The sequence below is a fragment of the Parasteatoda tepidariorum genome, chromosome 6 (genome assembly GCF_043381705.1).
Source record: "Parasteatoda tepidariorum isolate YZ-2023 chromosome 6, CAS_Ptep_4.0, whole genome shotgun sequence".
Lineage (NCBI taxonomy): Eukaryota > Metazoa > Arthropoda > Arachnida > Araneae > Theridiidae > Parasteatoda > Parasteatoda tepidariorum.
The window spans coordinates 85,819,327-85,837,939 of NC_092209.1; the positions used below are offsets into that span (position 1 = coordinate 85,819,327).

The window sequence follows — 18,613 nt, forward strand, 5'->3', positions numbered from 1 at the left end:
TATATATATTCATAAAAATTTGTAATTTTGTTTTCATTTTTAACTATACGTAACTAATATAGCCGTTTTAATTTTTAAAATTTTTTTTAAGCAGCCTTATACTATATTTTTCTAACTAAAGCTGTTTGTATTGTTGGGCATTAAGAAAAATTATATTTAAGGATTAAAATTTTACTTTTATCGAATCATAATACATTATTTTACATTTTATCACCGGAATAATTGAAAGGATAATTTTTTTTAAATTGTTCAAAAATGTTTACTTGTACAGCAGGGACATGAACAGTTTTTTTTAAATGCAATTTATTTGCTAAAACCTACAATTTTAATGTTTTGGTGACTGACTAATTCACAAAAGGATTATACTATCAGTTAATTAGACAACAGTCTAAATTTTCAACTCTAAATTTTAATACCTCATCTTAAATTAACTGGAAATTTAAAGCAGAAACTTGTTACAGATGAGATATAAAGTACAGAGTCAAACACAATTTTAGATTTTTTCTAATATTAATTTAATTTGTTGCAAGCAACGATTATATAATTTTATCAATAAATGTATTTTGTCATAGCCTACTTTGCTAGTATCCATTTTAAAATATCCTATAGAATTAGAAATATTTCGCTAAAATTTTTTAACAAATTACAATTAAGATGATGATTTACGTAACATTTTGTTAAAATTTATATTTTTGAATTTAGTAAATATTAAATCAATTTATTAAAAGAAAACAACAAGAGTTGCGTTTATACACGTATATAGACTTTAACAAATGAAGTTACATTTAGTTTTTAAACGACTTACGATTTCCTAATAATCTTTTCTATTATGATTGCGAAACTATTTTCGTCTTGTCATAGTAATGCAACAATTTCAAAACTGTAAAATTTTGTTATAAAGATATACTTAAAAAGTATTTAATAAAAATAAAAATATTTACACTTTGTCCACTTTGTCACATGTGACCAAATACCAAATTGTAATCCAGAACTGTACATTTTCGAACGCATGAAAGTATTGAACTCGTACAGTTTGAAAAAGTGCAATATTCGATGCTTAATGTTAACGAGAGAAAAGAAAACTGAAGAAACTGTTTAAACTGCATAGTTCAGTTACTTTTTTACCAAACTTTTTACCAACTCTTAATCCTCTCCCCCTCAACCAGTTCTACGGAGGTAAACAAAGTCCTCGTGGTCATTTTTCTCCGTTGTTAAAAATATTATTCTCGCAAAAATATGTATTTCTTGAAAATAATGCGTAGTATGTGTTTCTTGTGAACTTTTCATGCTTCTTTTTAAAAATACTGTATAAATTTTATTGAAATTAATCCTTAATCTTTCCAGCCACTTAATCTTTCTTTTGTTTTATCAGGTTTTGATACTGAATTAGTAGTTGAAATTAAGATGCATTCTTTCTCAATACTTTTATATTTTGAAAACGTTAACTTTGAAAAGTATTTATAAAGAAGAACATGTGAGGAATTTTAGTATTTAAATATTGAATTAAAGTAATCAATATACATTGATAAGTTTAATACCTTTCAACTATTTACTGTCAAATTCATTAATAACGAACGGAAAGACTGAAATATTTGCTTGTTGCAACTGAATGCTCGTTAAAAAAAAGAATTATTTACTTACGTATTATCTCCTCAACTATTTTCGCCAACAACGTACCAGAGTCATTTGGTATTATTAAAATTTATTTTAATATAATAATTGATTATAAAAAAATTTACAAAATCCAAATATAACTTATTGCAAAAAATGAGAAATTAACATAAATTAGTTAAATTGGAAAAAATATTGCAATATATTATCAAATATTGATGTTTTTTGCTATATTAAAATTTGTACTTATCAATTATATAGAGCAATGTGCATGTTGAATATAGTTCTGAAAAGTCTGCAGTTGCCAACATGTGTTTCCAATAATTTGCAACTATCTTAAATTCAATTTAAGTACTGTAAAGTTAAGTGTCTAGATAAAAATTTTATTCTTTTCTTCTATTTAGAGTTTGTATTAATGCCTAAAGCCCATTGAAGGGAGTTACAAAACTTCACTTTAGAATGTCTTCAAAAAGAAATGAGCTTATAACGTTTACTAAAGATTTCTTTGCTGGTGGTGTATCAGCTGTTGTTTCTAAAACAGTTGTGGCACCTATTGAGCGGGTAAAATTAATTCTTCAAGTGCAATATGCTTCTCAACAAATCACCACAAATAATCAGTACAAAGGTATGACTTTTTTGTAGCTTGTGATCATATAATATTGTGCTTATATGGAACTACTTACTTTTTATTGTTATCTACTCTTAAAAGCAGGGATCGAAAAACCGCCTGTCCTCGGCGGTCAAAATTTCTCTGCTGACAACGAATCCGGCGTCCGCGTGGGAGGACCATTTTCCCGTTAATGTTCATGATACATATTTAATTTTTGTTACCTTAAAGAGTCTAGCGCCTCACTTCTAAAATGACCCTCTAATCTGGAAATACTGCGCATGGTGGAATTGATGTTTTCTCTGTCTGGGAGTACTGCAGCGGTTGAAAGCGGCTTTTCAACAATGAACTTACTAAAAAAAGTTACGTACTGGTCTTAAACAAGAAGCATTAAATACAATTATGAACATCTACCTAAATGGAAAACCCCTTTCAGATTTCTGTGCAGAAACCTCTGTAAATCATTGACTTGATTGTGGAACTGGCAAACGTCATATCTGATTTATTTAAAAAACGCTGTACCCTCGGATAAATTGACATTCCAGATAGCTTGACCTTTGTCATTTAAATTATTTCATAAAAGAAATACTAGGTTACCATTAGTAACCCAGTATTTGTTTTATTACTGTATAATGTAATCCTAGTAACTACTAATTCTTTGTGCAATTTATATAAATGTTTGTAATAAATAAAAGAAAATTATATTTTTATTTATTTAGAAGCTTTGGGTTAGTTTCAATGGAGGACGGGTACATTGTTGGACAAGCCGTCCTCAGGGAAGGGTAAAATTTCTGAGATTTTTCAAGCCCTGCTTAAAAAAATAAGTTCTTTCAGGATTGAACTATAAGTCGTTGATAAAACTTAGAGATGCTGTTTTCCTGAAAGTTTGAAATTGTATAAATGTGAGAAAATGAATGAAAGTGGGGAAAACAATGTTTTAAAAGATATTGAATTTCAGAATTTACAATGCAGGACAAAATTATTAGGAAAACTTCAGTTAAAAAGTAATCCCCATCCTAAAAAGTAAAAAAAAGAAAAATACAGTACAGAACCCGTTATCCGGAAATCAGAAAACCAAAAAACCGGAACGAAATTCAATAAATTTTTCCACCATTTTTTTAAAAAAAAATTTTTTTTCCTCATAAGATTTTAGGATTTTTCTTTCTTTTTTGAAAGATGTTTACCTTACCATCATTTTGGAAATAATCATTAGCGTATTACTCCATCGTTTTTTCTTCTTTTTAAGATTATTTCGAGAAAATTTATTTTTTTTTAGTTGGGTTTAACAATAAAAAAAACGGCTTTTTGTAGTGATTCAGAAAACCGAAAAAAACCAGTTATCCGGAATAGCGATGGTCCCGATCGTTCCGGATAATCGGTTCCCTACTGTATATAAAACTTGTAGTATTAATTGATGCTTCAAATGTTTTTCGTTTTAATAAAGCCAGATGGCGCTCTATATGCTTTCAATTGTTTATACCTTGTTTATAAATATTTCTTCATCCTTGGGTTCCACATTACTGCAGATGTCAGCAGAGTTGCAGATTGAATTTCTTCTGATACAGGCTAGTGTTATAGTGTTTCCTGCTTAAGCAATAACGATTTTGCCTGAATTCAACACAAAAATAAACTTGTTGAATGTTACATTACTGACTGGTAGACCTGAAACCAGCCACTTTTTCCCACTGGTTTTTACATTACCAGCCTCTTTTTACATCAACCAGATTTTTTTTAAAAATCTGGTTAACTTAAATGTACATCAATACATAGAATCTCTGGAAAACATAAATTTTTTTTTAGGATATCCAATGTCTCTATTCAAAATTTTGATCCTACAGAATCCATCAATTTATGAGATGATGAATCATGTGGGAGGAGAGTTCTTAAATAATTCATATATTTCAAAGTTGTAATGAATACATTCCTGAAAAAAACTTCTTTAGCCATTTGCCATTGATGATGGTGATAAATTAAAACAGTAAATTTATTTTTCTTCTCCAAATATTTTTGAATAACATGAAAAAAATATAGTTATAAAATATTTCTAAATTTTGTTACATAATTATATTATTTTTATTGTTGAACTAACTTATTATGGCCATAAATTATTACTAATATGAATTTTTTCTAAAAAAATTTTTTACTAAATTCAAGCAAAAAAAATTTGAAAATTATCTTTGTTATTCAATGAAAGAGGCATTGATAGAAAAGACATTTCAGTCACCGACTCTGCACTTCACTAGAAAAAAGTTACTACTTAGTTATTTGAGTCTACCAATCACTACATACTGATTGAAAATTTAAATTTTCAGTTCTACTAACTAATACTAACAATTATTCCTGAGCAATTAAAATCAGTGCCTCTGAGCATTAATTCTGCATCTGAGCAATAAAAATCAGAACTGGTTTATTATGCAGTAGAAAGATTAAAATGAAAATTTTCCAAAATTAAAGAAATCTTAAAAATACGGAGAAAAAAGGCAGTTTAACAAAGTTCTGGAAATACTCAGTGAGGAAGAAAGCACAAGACTGTCTTAATGGCACGCAAAGCACCTTGGCACAAAAACGTCTTTCATTGGAACGCAGAAAATATATATTGGTTGCCTTTTTAAGTTTTCTTGGTGATAAACTATTCAAATTATTGGTGTTTACATGATCAGGGCTGATTGTACTCCGAAAAAAATCCTGATTTCCGGATTTTTCGCTAACAGTGATCCGGAAGTTTCCGGAGATCGAAAGTCCAGACGTTTCAAAAAATCATTGATCACTTAAGTTTCCGGAAATAAAATTTTTAAAGGTGGAATTTAAAAACACAGTTTATTTAATTTGTTTGTAAGGGAGAGCCACAGAGATACTTTATAAGCTTATATTCATGATTAATATTCATTTTTTATCACTAAATAGTTGTTATAATCATAAACTCAAAAAAAAGACATATTTGTAAATTTTAATTACTTCTCCAGGTCATCATAGGTATGTGTAAATGGTATAGGTATGTGTAAAATTTTAAATATATTTTTAGTAAACTAAGAAATATTGAGAAAAAGGAAAAAAAACCTTGTTTAAATTTTTTTCTAATTTTTCAATTTAAACTGTTTTTTTTTTTTTTTTTTTTTTTTTTCAAATTCAGGAAATTTTCCGGAATTTTGACTTGGGCTCACAATCACCCCTGCATGATAATCAATCACTATTTATAGAAAAAAAAGTTACACTTTATACGATAGAATATATGTATTTATTATAAAAAATATATAAGGTAATGTTTAATCTTAGCTTTTTTTTTTTTGTACAATTTATAAAACGTAAAATTCTCAAGGCCCCCCTGAGTGCCTGGGTAGCCCGGGTGTGCCCATGCATGAAGAGAGTACTGAGAAAGCATTATGTTAAATCCAAAGCCAGGTAATTTTAAGCAAAGAAGTAAAACCCTTCAAATCGAAACTTGAAATTCAACTTTGCTGCATTTTGCGAGATATTCTCAATTTCAGGCTTCATTTTCNGGACAAAATTATTAGGAAAACTTCAGTTAAAAAGTAATCCCCAGCCTAAAAAGTAAAAAAAAGAAAAATATATAAAACTTGTAGTATTAATTGATGCTTCAAATGTTTTTCGTTTTAATAAAGCCAGATGGCGCTCTATATGCTTTCAATTGTTTATACCTTGTTTATAAATATTTCTTCATCCTTGGGTTCCACATTACTGCAGATGTCAGCAGAGTTGCAGATTGAATTTCTTCTGATACAGGCTAGTGTTATAGTGTTTCCTGCTTAAGCAATAACGATTTTGCCTGAATTCAACACAAAAATAAACTTGTTGAATGTTACATTACTGACTGGTAGACCTGAAACCAGCCACTTTTTCCCACTGGTTTTTACATTACCAGCCTCTTTTTACATCAACCAGATTTTTTTTTAAAAAACTGGTTAATTTAAATGTACATCAATACATAGAATCTCTGGAAAACATAAAATTTTTTTTTAGGATATCCAATGTCTCGATTCAAAATTTTGATCCTACAGAATCCATCAATTTATGAGATGATGAATCATGTGGGAGGAGAGTTCTTAAATAATTCACATATTTCAAAGTTGTAATGAATACATTCCTGAAAAAAACTTCTTTAGCCATTTGCCATTGATGATGGTGATAAATTAAAACAGTAAATTTATTTTGCTTCTCCAAATATTTTTGAATAACGTGAAAAAAATATAGTTTTAAAATATTTCTAAATTTTGTTACATAATTATATTATTTTTATTGTTGAACTAGCTTTTTATGGCCATAGATTATTACTAATATGAATTTTTTCTAAAAAAATTTTTTTACTAAATTCAAGCAAAAAAATATTTGAAAATTATCTTTGTTATTCAATGAAAAAGACATTGATAGAAAAGACATTTCAGTCACCGACTGTGCACTTCACTGGAGAAAAGTTACTACTTAATTATTTGAATCTACCTGCCACTACCTACTGTTGCTGTGGCATTTATGAAACTTTCATTATTGGATTAACATAGTTTTCTGCTTGCTAATGAAGACAATGCCAAAAGTCTATGGAAAAAAATTAAGTTAACATTTACAGGGAAAATAGAGGATAGAAAAAACAAGGTCAACAGTGAAATTAAATATATTGTAATGAACAAGTCAGAAAATGTGAGTATATAGCAAGAGCTGGTGGGGTTTCTAAATAATGTGCTAAAAATTTTTGAAAGAGAACTGATTTGTTATGCAGTTGGAAGGTCAAAAGGAAAATTTTCCAAAATTAGAGAAGTCCTAAAAAACCAGAGAAAAAAGGCAGTTTGACAAAGTTCTGAAAATACTCAGTGAGGAAGAAAGCACAAGGCTGTCTTAATAGCACGCAAAGCACTCGGCACAAACATTTCTTAGACCCCTATTACAAGCCATAATGATAAAAAATGAACTAAGAAACTTCACATACATAAAGTAAATTATTTTTAAGATATGCAATAATTTTAATAAATTTCAACACATTTTGATTACCCCAAAAACTTTTTTAAAAAAAAAAGCATTTTTAAACTATGCATAATTTAAAAAAAAAAAAAAACTAAATAGTTACTAAAACATATTTCAATGCCCAAGTTCCTAAAATTTTCATTGGAACGCAGAAAATATATATAGGTTGCCTTTTTAAGTTTTCTTGGTGATAAGCTATTCAAATTATTGGTGTTTACATGATAATCAATCACTATTTGTAGGGGAAAAAAATCGCACTTTATACAATAGAATATATGTATTTATTTTAAAAAATATGTAAGGTAATGTTTAATCTTAGCTTTTTTTTGTACAATTTATAAAAAGTAAAATTCTCAAGGCCCCCCTGGGTAGCCCGGGTGTGCCCATGCATGAAGAGGGTACTGAGAAGGCATTATGTTAAATCCAAAGCCAGGTAATTTTACGCAAAGAAGTAAAACCCTTCAAATCGAAACTTGAAATACAACTTTGCTGCATTTTGCGAGATATTCTCAATTTCAGGCTTTATTTTCTACCCTCTGAAATCAAACCAAAAAATCTCTTGATCTTTTTATGATGGATAAAATAATCAGGAAAAACGTTCTTTGTCAGAAACTTGTTATTTTATCATGATCGTGTAAAGTCTTTGAAAATTATTTTGCATTTTTTTAATGCATATAGTGCTTAAAAAGTACTGAAAATTTGCTTATTTTTGTTGAAAAATTTGGCTATGCACCCTGCGTAAAGATGGTTTCTTTATTTTATAGTAGCATCTATGTTTAAAAAATCACCAAATTTTAGGTTATATTTTTCTTTCAAAATAACAGGCACTCATAATACCATGCTTATTTATTTAATTTTCATCATTTTTGTTCTTTTCAGGTATGGTTGATGCTTTTGTCAGGATTCCCAAAGAACAAGGTTTCCTCAGTTTTTGGAGAGGAAACTTAGTCAACTGTATCAGGTATTTTCCAACACAAGCTCTAAACTTTGCTTTTAAAGATAAATATAGAGATATTTTTCTTAAGGGCGTCAATAAAAAAACTCAGTTTTGGAGATATTTCATGGGCAACCTTGGTGCTGGTGGTGCAGCTGGAGCTTCATCTCTAATATTTGTGTATCCATTAGACTTTGCCAGAACTCGCATGTCTGTTGATGTAGGCAAAGCTGCAGCTGATCGGGATTTTAAAGGTTTGAATGACTGCATCGTAAAGATCTTCAAATCCGATGGTTTGATCGGCCTTTACAGAGGGTTTAATGTGTCCATTCAATTTGTTATTATATACAGGGCTTCCTATTTTGGATTATTTGATACAGCTAAAGAAATGTTGTCAACGACAGGAAAACCATCCTTTTTGCTTTCCTTCACCATTGCTACGATTGTTGCCACTTTTTCTGGTATAATTTGTTACCCTTTTGATACCGTGAGAAGGCGTATGATGATGCAAAGTGGCCGCAATAAGGCTGATTTTATGTATGCCGGTACAATAGATTGTTGGAATAAGATAGTTAAGCAAGAGGGTATTGCTGGTCTTTTTAAAGGTGCTTACTCAAATGTTATTAGGGGTTTTGGTGCTGCTTTAGTACTTGTTTTGTATGATGAGATAAGGAAAAAGAAACCTTTGTATGCTTAACTCTAGGTGTACCTTCATTGTTACTATTTGTGCTACTGTTTTTTTTTTTTTCTCACATTTGATTATTTTATGGTTATAATTTCATTTTGTATTTTCTTGTATTTCATCTTAATTTGTAAGTAGTAAAGTGCAAATTATATAGATATATATTTTGATAAAATTTATTATTATAATCTTTCAATACCTGTATTATAGTATCAGTAATTGTGAAAAGAAGTTTACAAAAAATAGTGTTTTATATTTAACAAAACTAGTGTTCTATATCTACATATTTTACAAAAATAGTTAAGCATTTCTGATCTCTTTTAAAATTAAATGCTGCAAACTTAATTAAATTTGAAATATATTTATTTTCTGTCAAATTTATTGGAGGTATTTGGTTAATTTTAAAATTTGATTATTAGTGGAAAATGTTTAAATCATTCTTATATTGTACTTTTGAAGAATTAATATATAATAATTGCTTTTTTATTTTATTATTGTTATTTTTTTACTATACGGGTACAATTGAATGTTGGAATAATATAGTTATTGTTGTTGGTGTCCTTAAAGGTGCTTATTCAAATGTTATTAGGGTTTTGGTTCTACTTTTGTACTAGTTTTGTTCGATGAAATAAGGTAAGAGTAACCTTGTATACTTAAGAGATTTTTTCATGTTAGTATTTTTGTAACTTTTTCTTTTACTAATTCAGATCATTTATACCTAGAGTTTCATTTCGTTTTTCTGTATTTCATCTTCATTTCAAAATAATTAAATTCCTATTATAAGATATTCATGCTTATTCTAACAGAATTTCGTTTCTTTTGATGTAATCTGATAAGTAAACACTGTTTTTGACGAATCAAAATATCTTTCAATATCTATATTATAGCATAAATGTTATAAAAAAATATATTTTACAAAAATTAGAGATTCATTTTAGTGATCTCTCTCAAAATTTAATAGGGTGTACTTAATTACATTTGAAATATTCATATTTACTATCAGGGGGTTGTCCCGGGTATATTTACTACCGTTTAGCGTTACCTTCACAAATTCAAATTTAGGAAAAACGGTAGTTTCACTAAATACTTTTAATAAAGCAAGTTCTCATGCAAACCCTGTACTCGTTGCAATCTAGGGAAAAGAGGAGCTTTTTTGGCCAGATGTCTTTTACGAAAAGGTAGCACATGTTTGGTCTGATACTGCGATATGGTAAACCTAACCGGTCACTATTCGAACATTATCTTAAACACTATTTTAAATTTATTCTAACAGACCTTTATTTTTACATTTTTTTTTTCTCTGTGAAACTTTTTTCTGTATGACCTAGTCGAAAATGTTCTCATAATAAAAAAAACTTTTAGTGCTAGTATTGTTAAATGCATGTTTTTATAAAATTCAAGTTGAAATTTAACTATAGTCAATGATTTTTATGGAATTTTAAAATTGGATGCAATTTTAAGCCTACAGTTTTACAATAGCAAAATTATCTTTTTTATATATGGAAAAAATATACAGAAATTTACCTGTCATAAATCATTTTTATTTAAAGTGAAAATTTTTGAAAATATTTTCCTACTTGACAATAGTTTTGTGTTGAGTTTTTAATATAATTTTTACAATTTACGTCTAAATTTTCACAAAATAGGTACCTCTCGAAAAAAACCAGACAGACTCCTGACTATTCAATTTGTGTGAAGTTCTCATTGATTTTAAAATTTGTACTATTTGTGGAAGCTGTAAAAAAATAGCCAAATTATTATTGATGCTGTGAGGGGCTGCTTAATTAATTGTTGTAATAAGTATATAACATACTAATATAGGCTCTGTAATATTATGTTTAATGGTGAAAACCCATCGAGTAAATTTTTTCAGATATGAAATTTTCCATTCAGAATGTTTTATTTTTTCAAATATTTAAAGTTAACATCAGTGGTGTTTGCTAGCTTATAGCTCTAGTTCATGTAAAAAGCCTCGAGCAACAGCCATGTGTAAAATATTGAATCAGTTAATCTTCATTTCGATGTGATGACCTTCTAAAAACGTGTTTCGTTTTTTTTTCTGGTAATGTAAAATCACATGAAGGGAAGCAAATAATAATAACCAAGCTTTATTAACTGTGTTGTATATAAATTTCAAATTTATGTATAATTTCTTAAAGTACCGATTTATTGTTTTTTTTCCTTCCATTATGGAGAATNAATTTTTTTTTTCTTCTTCCTGTTGTTGAAAGTTCCTCATGCAACGAAACATTATCAAAATGCAAGATAATTTTCAAACACTTTACATGATCATGATAAAATAGCTTGTTTCTGACTAAGAAATCTTATGCCACGAAATTATACACAATTTTAAATACATTCAATATGAAAGTGGCTCATTCTATTTTTTAAAATTAATTATTTTACTTTATCATGAAAAAAAATTTAATTCAAAATTATAATTTAGGGGTTGTTTAGGCCAAATTTACTACCGTTAAGCGGTACCTTCACAAATTCAACTTTAGGAAAAACGGTAGTTTCACTAAATACTTTTAATAAAGCAAGTTCTCATGCAAACCCTGTACTCGTCGCAATCTAGGGAAAAGAGGAGCTTTTTTGCCAGGTGTCTTTTACGAAAAGGTAGCACATGTTTGGTCAGATATTGCGATATGGTAAACCTAACCGGTCGCTATTCGAACATTATCTTAAACACTATTTTAAATTTATTCTAACAGACCTTTATTTTCACTTTTTTTTTCTCTGTGAAACTTTTTTCTGTATGACCTAGTCGAAAATGTTCTCATAATGATAAAAACTTTTAGTTAAATGCATGAATTTATAAAATTCAAGTTGAAATTTAACTATGGGCAATGATTTTTATGGAATTCTGAAATTGGATGCAATTTTAAGCCTACAGTTTTACAATAGCAAAATCATCTTTATAGGGAAAAATATAAAGAAATTTACCTCTCATAAATGATTTTTATTTAAAGTGACAATTTTGGAAAATATTTTCTTACTTTACAACATTTTTGTGTCGAGTTTTTAATATAATTTTTAATTTTTACAAATTGCATCTAAATTTTCACAAAATATGTACCTCTCAAAAAAAAAAAAAAAAAAAAAAAAAAAAAAAAAAACAGACAGACTCCTGACTATTCAATTTGTGTGAAGTTCTCATTGATTTCAAAATTTTTATTATATGTTCAGTACTATTCTGTTCTTGGAAGCTGTAAAAAAATAGCCAAATTATTATTGATGCTGGTAAGGGGTTTGCTTAATTAATTGTTGTAAGAAGTATATAACATACTAATATAGGTTCTGTAATGTTATGTTTAATGGTGAAAACCCATCAAGTAAATTTTTTCAGATATGAAGTTTTCCATTCAGAATGTTCTATTTTTTCAAATATTTTAAAGTTAACATCAGTGGTGTTTGCTAGCTTATAGCTCTCTTTCATGTAAAAAAGGAGTTTTTTGCTTTCTTTAATATTCTTTATTGTATTAATATTCTTTAGTTTCTTTAATATTTAATAATGTTTCATTGTTATATCAGGTAAACTAAATGATGATTTTGAATGTTGTAGCAAGGGCAGACTATGTAACCACAATACTGAAATAATTCATTTGAAACTACATGTTTATTTTGTACACAGTTATTCTTTTAAAATGTGTTTCTATAAAACTAAATATCTTAGAATCGAAATAAATTGAATTTTAAAAAATAAGTTATGTAAGAAAAGTAAAATTAATGGATGAAATGGTATTAATTCGTTAAGAGGAACATAAAAATTGCGACTATTATTGACACCAATAATGTTTCGTAATAGTAAGTAGCCAGACAACCGCAACAAGATGTCTATGTATTTGTACTAATTAGCTATGTATAAGTACTAAAAAGTAAAATTAATGGAGAAAAGGTACTACTTATTAATTTTGGTTAGGTACTAATTTAATTTTTTAAAAAAATTTATGTACATAAAAGCTATGTCAAGTAATTATGTTATGTCAAGTTAATGAAGAAATGGTACTAATTTCTTCGGAGAAACGTAAAAAATCGCCATAATATTATTGTTGCCAATGGTGCCTAATACGAGATAGTCTTAATATGTAGCAATCTTAATATCTAGATACAAAGTATTATAATAGTATGTTTGATACCTACTAAAACTGCATCAATACTGTACAGCTTTATTATTAAAAAAATGCATTTTATGCCCCCAGAATTCCTAAAAGCATACTGTAAAAAAATTTATAGAAATAGGTAAATTTTGACTACCATGAGTTGGCCTCGAGCAACAGCCATGTGTAAAATATTGAATCAGTTACTAATCTTCATTTCGATGTGATGACCTTCTAAAAACAGAATTTCGTTTTTTCTGGTAATGTAAAATCACATGAAGGGAAGCAAATAATAATAACCAAGCTTTATTAACTGTGTTGTATATAAATTTCAAATTTATGTATAATTTTTTAAAGTACCGATTTATTGTTTGTTTTTTCCCCTCCATTATGGAGAATGGGTATTCAACTATTATGATATAAAATGTTATTTTAAGTGTTCAAAAATTTAATTTTAAGAACATTATGCTGCTCTGAATATAAAGACTATTTGCTCCAATCTGCTCCGAAAACAAAAATTTTATTTGCTCCAAAATGATTATGGTGCTGTTCTATCCGTATATATATGATAGTATATAATATTCTTATATATAATTAGAATGACTACTGTAACTTGTAAAATATTTAACGAATCTACTTCGTTATGTAACAAGTATGCATAATTATTGTATAAATATATTGACTAGACTTAAATGATGTTGAAAATTGGTTATGAATAGACATTGTTGTTTATTTTTGTTACATTTTTATATACCTTTTCTGTTAAAATGATTTTAAATTTTTTAAGATGATAATGAATTGTATATATGGTTGAAAAATTATATTAGCTTTTTTAGAGTAACATACAAAAGCGTTTTTGTATTAAACATGTTTTTTTTATTAATTTTGAAGATTGTTTGTGTGTGATAAATTGAGATTATTTTTATAATGTATTTTTATAGATACTATATTTATCATGAACATTGTTGATTGTGTCATGATGATGAATTGTTTATCTATGCATATATTGTTTATCAAATTTAAAGTGCTTTAATTTTTAAGAATTATGTATATCGATATCTATAATTAAGTTAAAAATATAGAAAAAACAAGGAAAATAATGTAATAAAGATTAATGAAAAGAGAAGAAAAATTATTAGAATCAAGTATTTTTTTTTTAAAAAAAAAGAAACTAAACTAAACATTATATATACACAGTGATTCTAATTTCGCTTGTCGAACTAATACCAACCGACAAATAACGGAATTTTAAAAATCAATGGCAATAATTTTTTTAAAAATTAAACGACGTAAAGGTAACTAATCACATGCCCGATGTGAATTTTGTGGGTAATAAAATTGTATTTATTAAAAAAATACCGAATTTTTTTTTTAATGTTAAAATTTGTAGCAATAGCTGTCAAAAAAAAAATAACATTTGAACTGCTGTGTGGATAACTATAATATCTGCTTAGAACTGAGCGTGTCAAAGAGTAATTTCTTGAATATGCAATTCGAATTTCGCATGCTGTAATAGTATCGGTAGTTTTAAAAAGAATCACTTGACTTTCAATAGTAATAACTGAGCAATGAAAGAAATCAGTGGGATTTTAAAAAACTAAATGAAAATTCGTATCAATAATTGCAGGAAAAAAAAATTATCAAAACACTACATAAATTTACGATGGAATCAGCGCGATATGTGAGCGATAAAGTAGACTAAATGTATGGTTTAAATTTTCATGCGTGCAATATTATTTTTCAAATATTGAATTGATTTTATTTCCACCAAATTAAAGAGAAGTGTGGCAAATTTACCGCACTGATTAATCAATTTTTTTGCTATAAATTTGAATTTGTAACAAAATATGATGTTCTTTAAATAATGAAGGGGGAAAAAATACCATTATCTAGTACGAACTATCTTTTAAACTTCTAAGATTTTGGATTTTTTATTTTATCAATTTGAAATTCTAGCTGAAGCTAGTCATGTTTAAATTAAATAATATTTACAAATTAACTCATTAATTTCTAGACGTAATATTTCAGTCATTGTGAAATTTTTTTTATTCTCAAATGAGATTAGAAAAATCACAAGCATTTTTTTCCCATCCGATGTGCAAAAAAGGTATCTTCTGTACGGAAAAAGATCTTTCAAAATATTCTGCAGAAAAGAAAGTTTTTTTTACTTCCCAAATGAAAAATCTTTCTGCTGGAAAGGGTCTTAATAAAGTTTAAATATGCTTAAAATTTCTGTTTTTGAATATTATGTTTAAATTACTTATATAAAAATTGTCCAAAATAAATATTTTTATTTCAATATATCTAATACTAACAATATGAATTATATGCATATATGTCGAGTTTGAATTACCAACATGTGTTTTCTGTTGCTTTATATATTCACAAGGCAAATCTTAATTTACTAATTTGATTTTATTGAAATATTGTGTTTTAATCAAAATTTGTGTAATGCCTAGTCATAATTCTGTTCTGTAAATATATAGTGCTGTTAAAAATTGTTTAAAAAAAATATAGTTTTTTTTTTAACCTTATGTTTTGTTAAGTTGTTTCGTTAACGAATAACTTTGTAATGCTTTTAAATTTGATTTTGCTGTAAAGCTGCAAATTTCAAAATTTTTATTTTGGTTATTAATTGTTTTTTTTTTCTGAAAAAGGTGTTTTTGTTGTTAAATTGTTAATTATTTATAAATAAATACATTATTTGTTATGATTTTGAATTTTATTTTTTCTTTAGCTTACAACATGAAGCGTAATTTTAACAACTCGGCTTGGAGATAAGATTCTGAAGAGATAAGATTGTTTTTCTGGGAATAATTTTTGAAGTTCTTTTTTTTATTTTAAAGTAATTATTATGTTTAAATTAAATAATATTTGTAAATTAACTCATTAATTTGAAGAAGTAATATTTTGTATAATGTGTGCTTCTTGGTAAGGTTTTAACTCTGAGACTTGCCCTGCCCGATCCTCCTTATGTATACAACTAAGCAGTTCATGATGTCTTCAAACCTCTAAGAGTAAGCAAATGTTTTCTTATTTGATACAGGGATAACATTGAAGTATGTCCGGGTACATAATCTAGTGCAAAAGTTCAATTGGAGTTTTCTCTACTCTTAAATTAGGCCAAAAGCTTTATGAACAAAATACATCTGGTAACAGTCTATGAACAGTGGTAAAATCGTTACTATCTCTTTTGTTAAAGGGAGCACTTAGTTACCTTTCTAAAAAAGAGTTGCAGTGATGAATCAGTTAAGGTAAGTTTGGTTTTCATAATCCTGAGGTGCTTAGTGACATGATTTCTTGTATCCCTTTTTTTATAATTACCAAAAACAGTTTTTTTTCCTGACTTATAATTTTAAGTGGAATAGAATTAATTGTACTGTTAAACCTTGATCCATCGTCCATCCATAATTTTTCTATATGTGTTGTATTGTTTTCTCAAACGCTATTCTTATAATGCCAATAACATCCCCCCTCCCCCGTGTTTATCATTCGAAGATTCTACCAACATTTAACAAAAATATTGCAGTTCATTCGTTGTGAGAAGAAAAGCCATAATTCCTGGTGATAATGACGAAGAAAATGAGGAGTTGTTACAGTTTGGAGAAAACTCATCAAATATCTAAATATCAAGTAATAAATATTTTAAATCTTGTGGTGTTGTGGGTTGAAGAAGCAGAAGTGCTTAGTGATATACTGAACAAGCCGGCAAACATTTGAGAGAAACATTAAACTATGAGGGAACTTTTTGCATTCACTATACGAATTGACAGAAAATGAACGGCAATCTTTTACAAATGTTGAAAATATATTGTTTGTTATGAAAAAAAGAGTGTTCAAACTGAAATTTTCAAATATTTAAATAAATATTATTATTCATCCTATTATATCATCAAGTTTTTTCCAGTTAAATTTTTTAGTTTATTACTTTACACATTTCATACATTTTCAAGTCATTATTTGATCTTAATTTTAACATGAACCGTGTTCGTTGTTTTACCATATCTCTAGTTCATAATGAAAGGTCCCTTGAGAAATGATTGATTTAGGTTCTACTGTTAAAAAATATTTTTACATTTATAAATAATTATTATGTTATATAATAATTAATATAATAATATTATAAAATAATTAATGTAATAATAATTATTATTATAAATAATTTTACATTTATATACTTGACTATTTATTTTGCCACTATCAATGAAGATACATGAATATAATTTGTGAAAAATTTCCAGTTTTTAATAGATGTATGTCAAACAACTTCTAAATTAATTATGTTGATGGAAGCTATTTTAATATGAGAATACACGAAATAATTCATTTTATGGTTTAATTGATCTGTCACGTTTAACCCTCTTATTTTTATTTACCCTTCTCCTGCATTTAAAAAAAATAATAAAATATATAAAGAAAGTAGCTTAGAAAGGAAATTTCAGTAGTTTTGAGCAGGTGTTCAGTGCTGAAGTAATTTGCTCAAAAGCCAAGTGACCATTTCATGGCTAAATCATGGTTTTAGGCTTTCACTTAAGATATTGTAATCTAAGATTTTCTAGTAAACTTTAAAACTGTGAATCTTGAACAGAGTCCAAGATAGGACCTAACTGCTAACTAAGCAATTGTTCCCCCCCCCTTCCCAACAGCTTTTGTACATAATTTGCCATCTCATTCTTTTTTCTATAGAACATAATCTAAAGTTATGATTATTGTCGTAGGATCTCAAATTTCTTCCTTAAAAAATTTTTAAATATACAATTTCAACAACTGTACAGTTATCAAGTAAAACCCACTTGCATTACTTATAAATAATGAAATAAGCTTAAAAAAATTCGTTATTTTACTCAATGCATCAGTAATGTAATATACCATAATTACTTATAAAAAAGGCTCCCAATTTTGTAACTCTTTGTCAAATAGGCTTTCTGCATTTTTGTATCAGCAAGCATGACTGTTACAGCAGTTATACAAATCTTCAAACTAGGAAATAAATATGTGTAAATTTTTAGAATAAAAATTATTTAAATATTTACAAAAAAAAAATTTCAAAATTTGACGCGCAAAGTTTGAAAGGTAGAAATTATTTGGGTTTATTACAAATATAGTTCTTGAAATAAAACTTAAATAATTGTATTACTTTCTCAGAAAATTTAAGGATTTGCTATGTTTAAAAGAAATATTAGTATGGAGTGGGTTAGGTTAAGGTGACTAAACGCTCTCAAATCTTGATGACAATCTAGAATTTCTCAAAAACAAACTTTTTGGGACAATAAATGTCCCCAAATTTGTACATGTGTGCTAAAATGTCCTCGATAATTTACATATATATAATAGACTCTTTTTTTTTTTTTTTTAAATTCAGTGGAGTTGCTTTACTTCGCCAATCAAACTCCCGTTCACATCCAGTAATTCGCACATCCTAAATTTTCACCTGCGGTGTAAATGCTCCTATAATCTTTTTTTTTATTATATAATGCAATGAAATATTAAAGAAGAAATCAGACATCTTTGACTTTTTCTTTTAGTTTCATAAAAAAGATAATTTTGTCGTAGAGAGATTCATCAATTTTTAAAAAAAATTGTTGCAGACATAAACAAATTATTCCATTAATATATGGGTGTTCTAAAATCGTAAAATATTTCGAGGACGCACCGCTGTAAAAACCGAAACCAAAAATTAAGCAGATCAACGCGTTTAAAAGTAAAGT

The 18,613-nt window shown here is 27.4% G+C and overlaps 1 protein-coding gene across 4 annotated transcripts; it reads left to right on the plus strand.

Annotated features, from left to right (window-relative positions):
• Positions 1–822: 822 nt before the first annotated feature.
• On the plus strand, positions 823–10,819 carry LOC107449086 (ADP/ATP translocase 2). 4 transcript variants are annotated; one of them, XM_016064515.4, is made up of 3 exons: positions 950–1,176; positions 2,016–2,236; positions 8,069–10,819. In XM_016064515.4, the coding sequence occupies exons 2-3, from the start codon at positions 2,071–2,073 to the stop codon at positions 8,818–8,820; spliced, it is 918 nt and encodes a 305-aa protein (XP_015920001.2). In that variant the 5' UTR covers positions 950–1,176; positions 2,016–2,070; the 3' UTR covers positions 8,821–10,819. The 4 variants fall into 4 exon arrangements, with proteins under 4 accessions (XP_042908957.1, XP_015920001.2, XP_015920000.2 ...); XM_016064514.4 differs by having other exon boundaries at positions 951–1,261; XM_071181682.1 differs by lacking the exon at positions 950–1,176 and adding an exon at positions 1,337–1,474.
• The last annotated feature ends 7,794 nt before the right edge of the window (positions 10,820–18,613 follow it).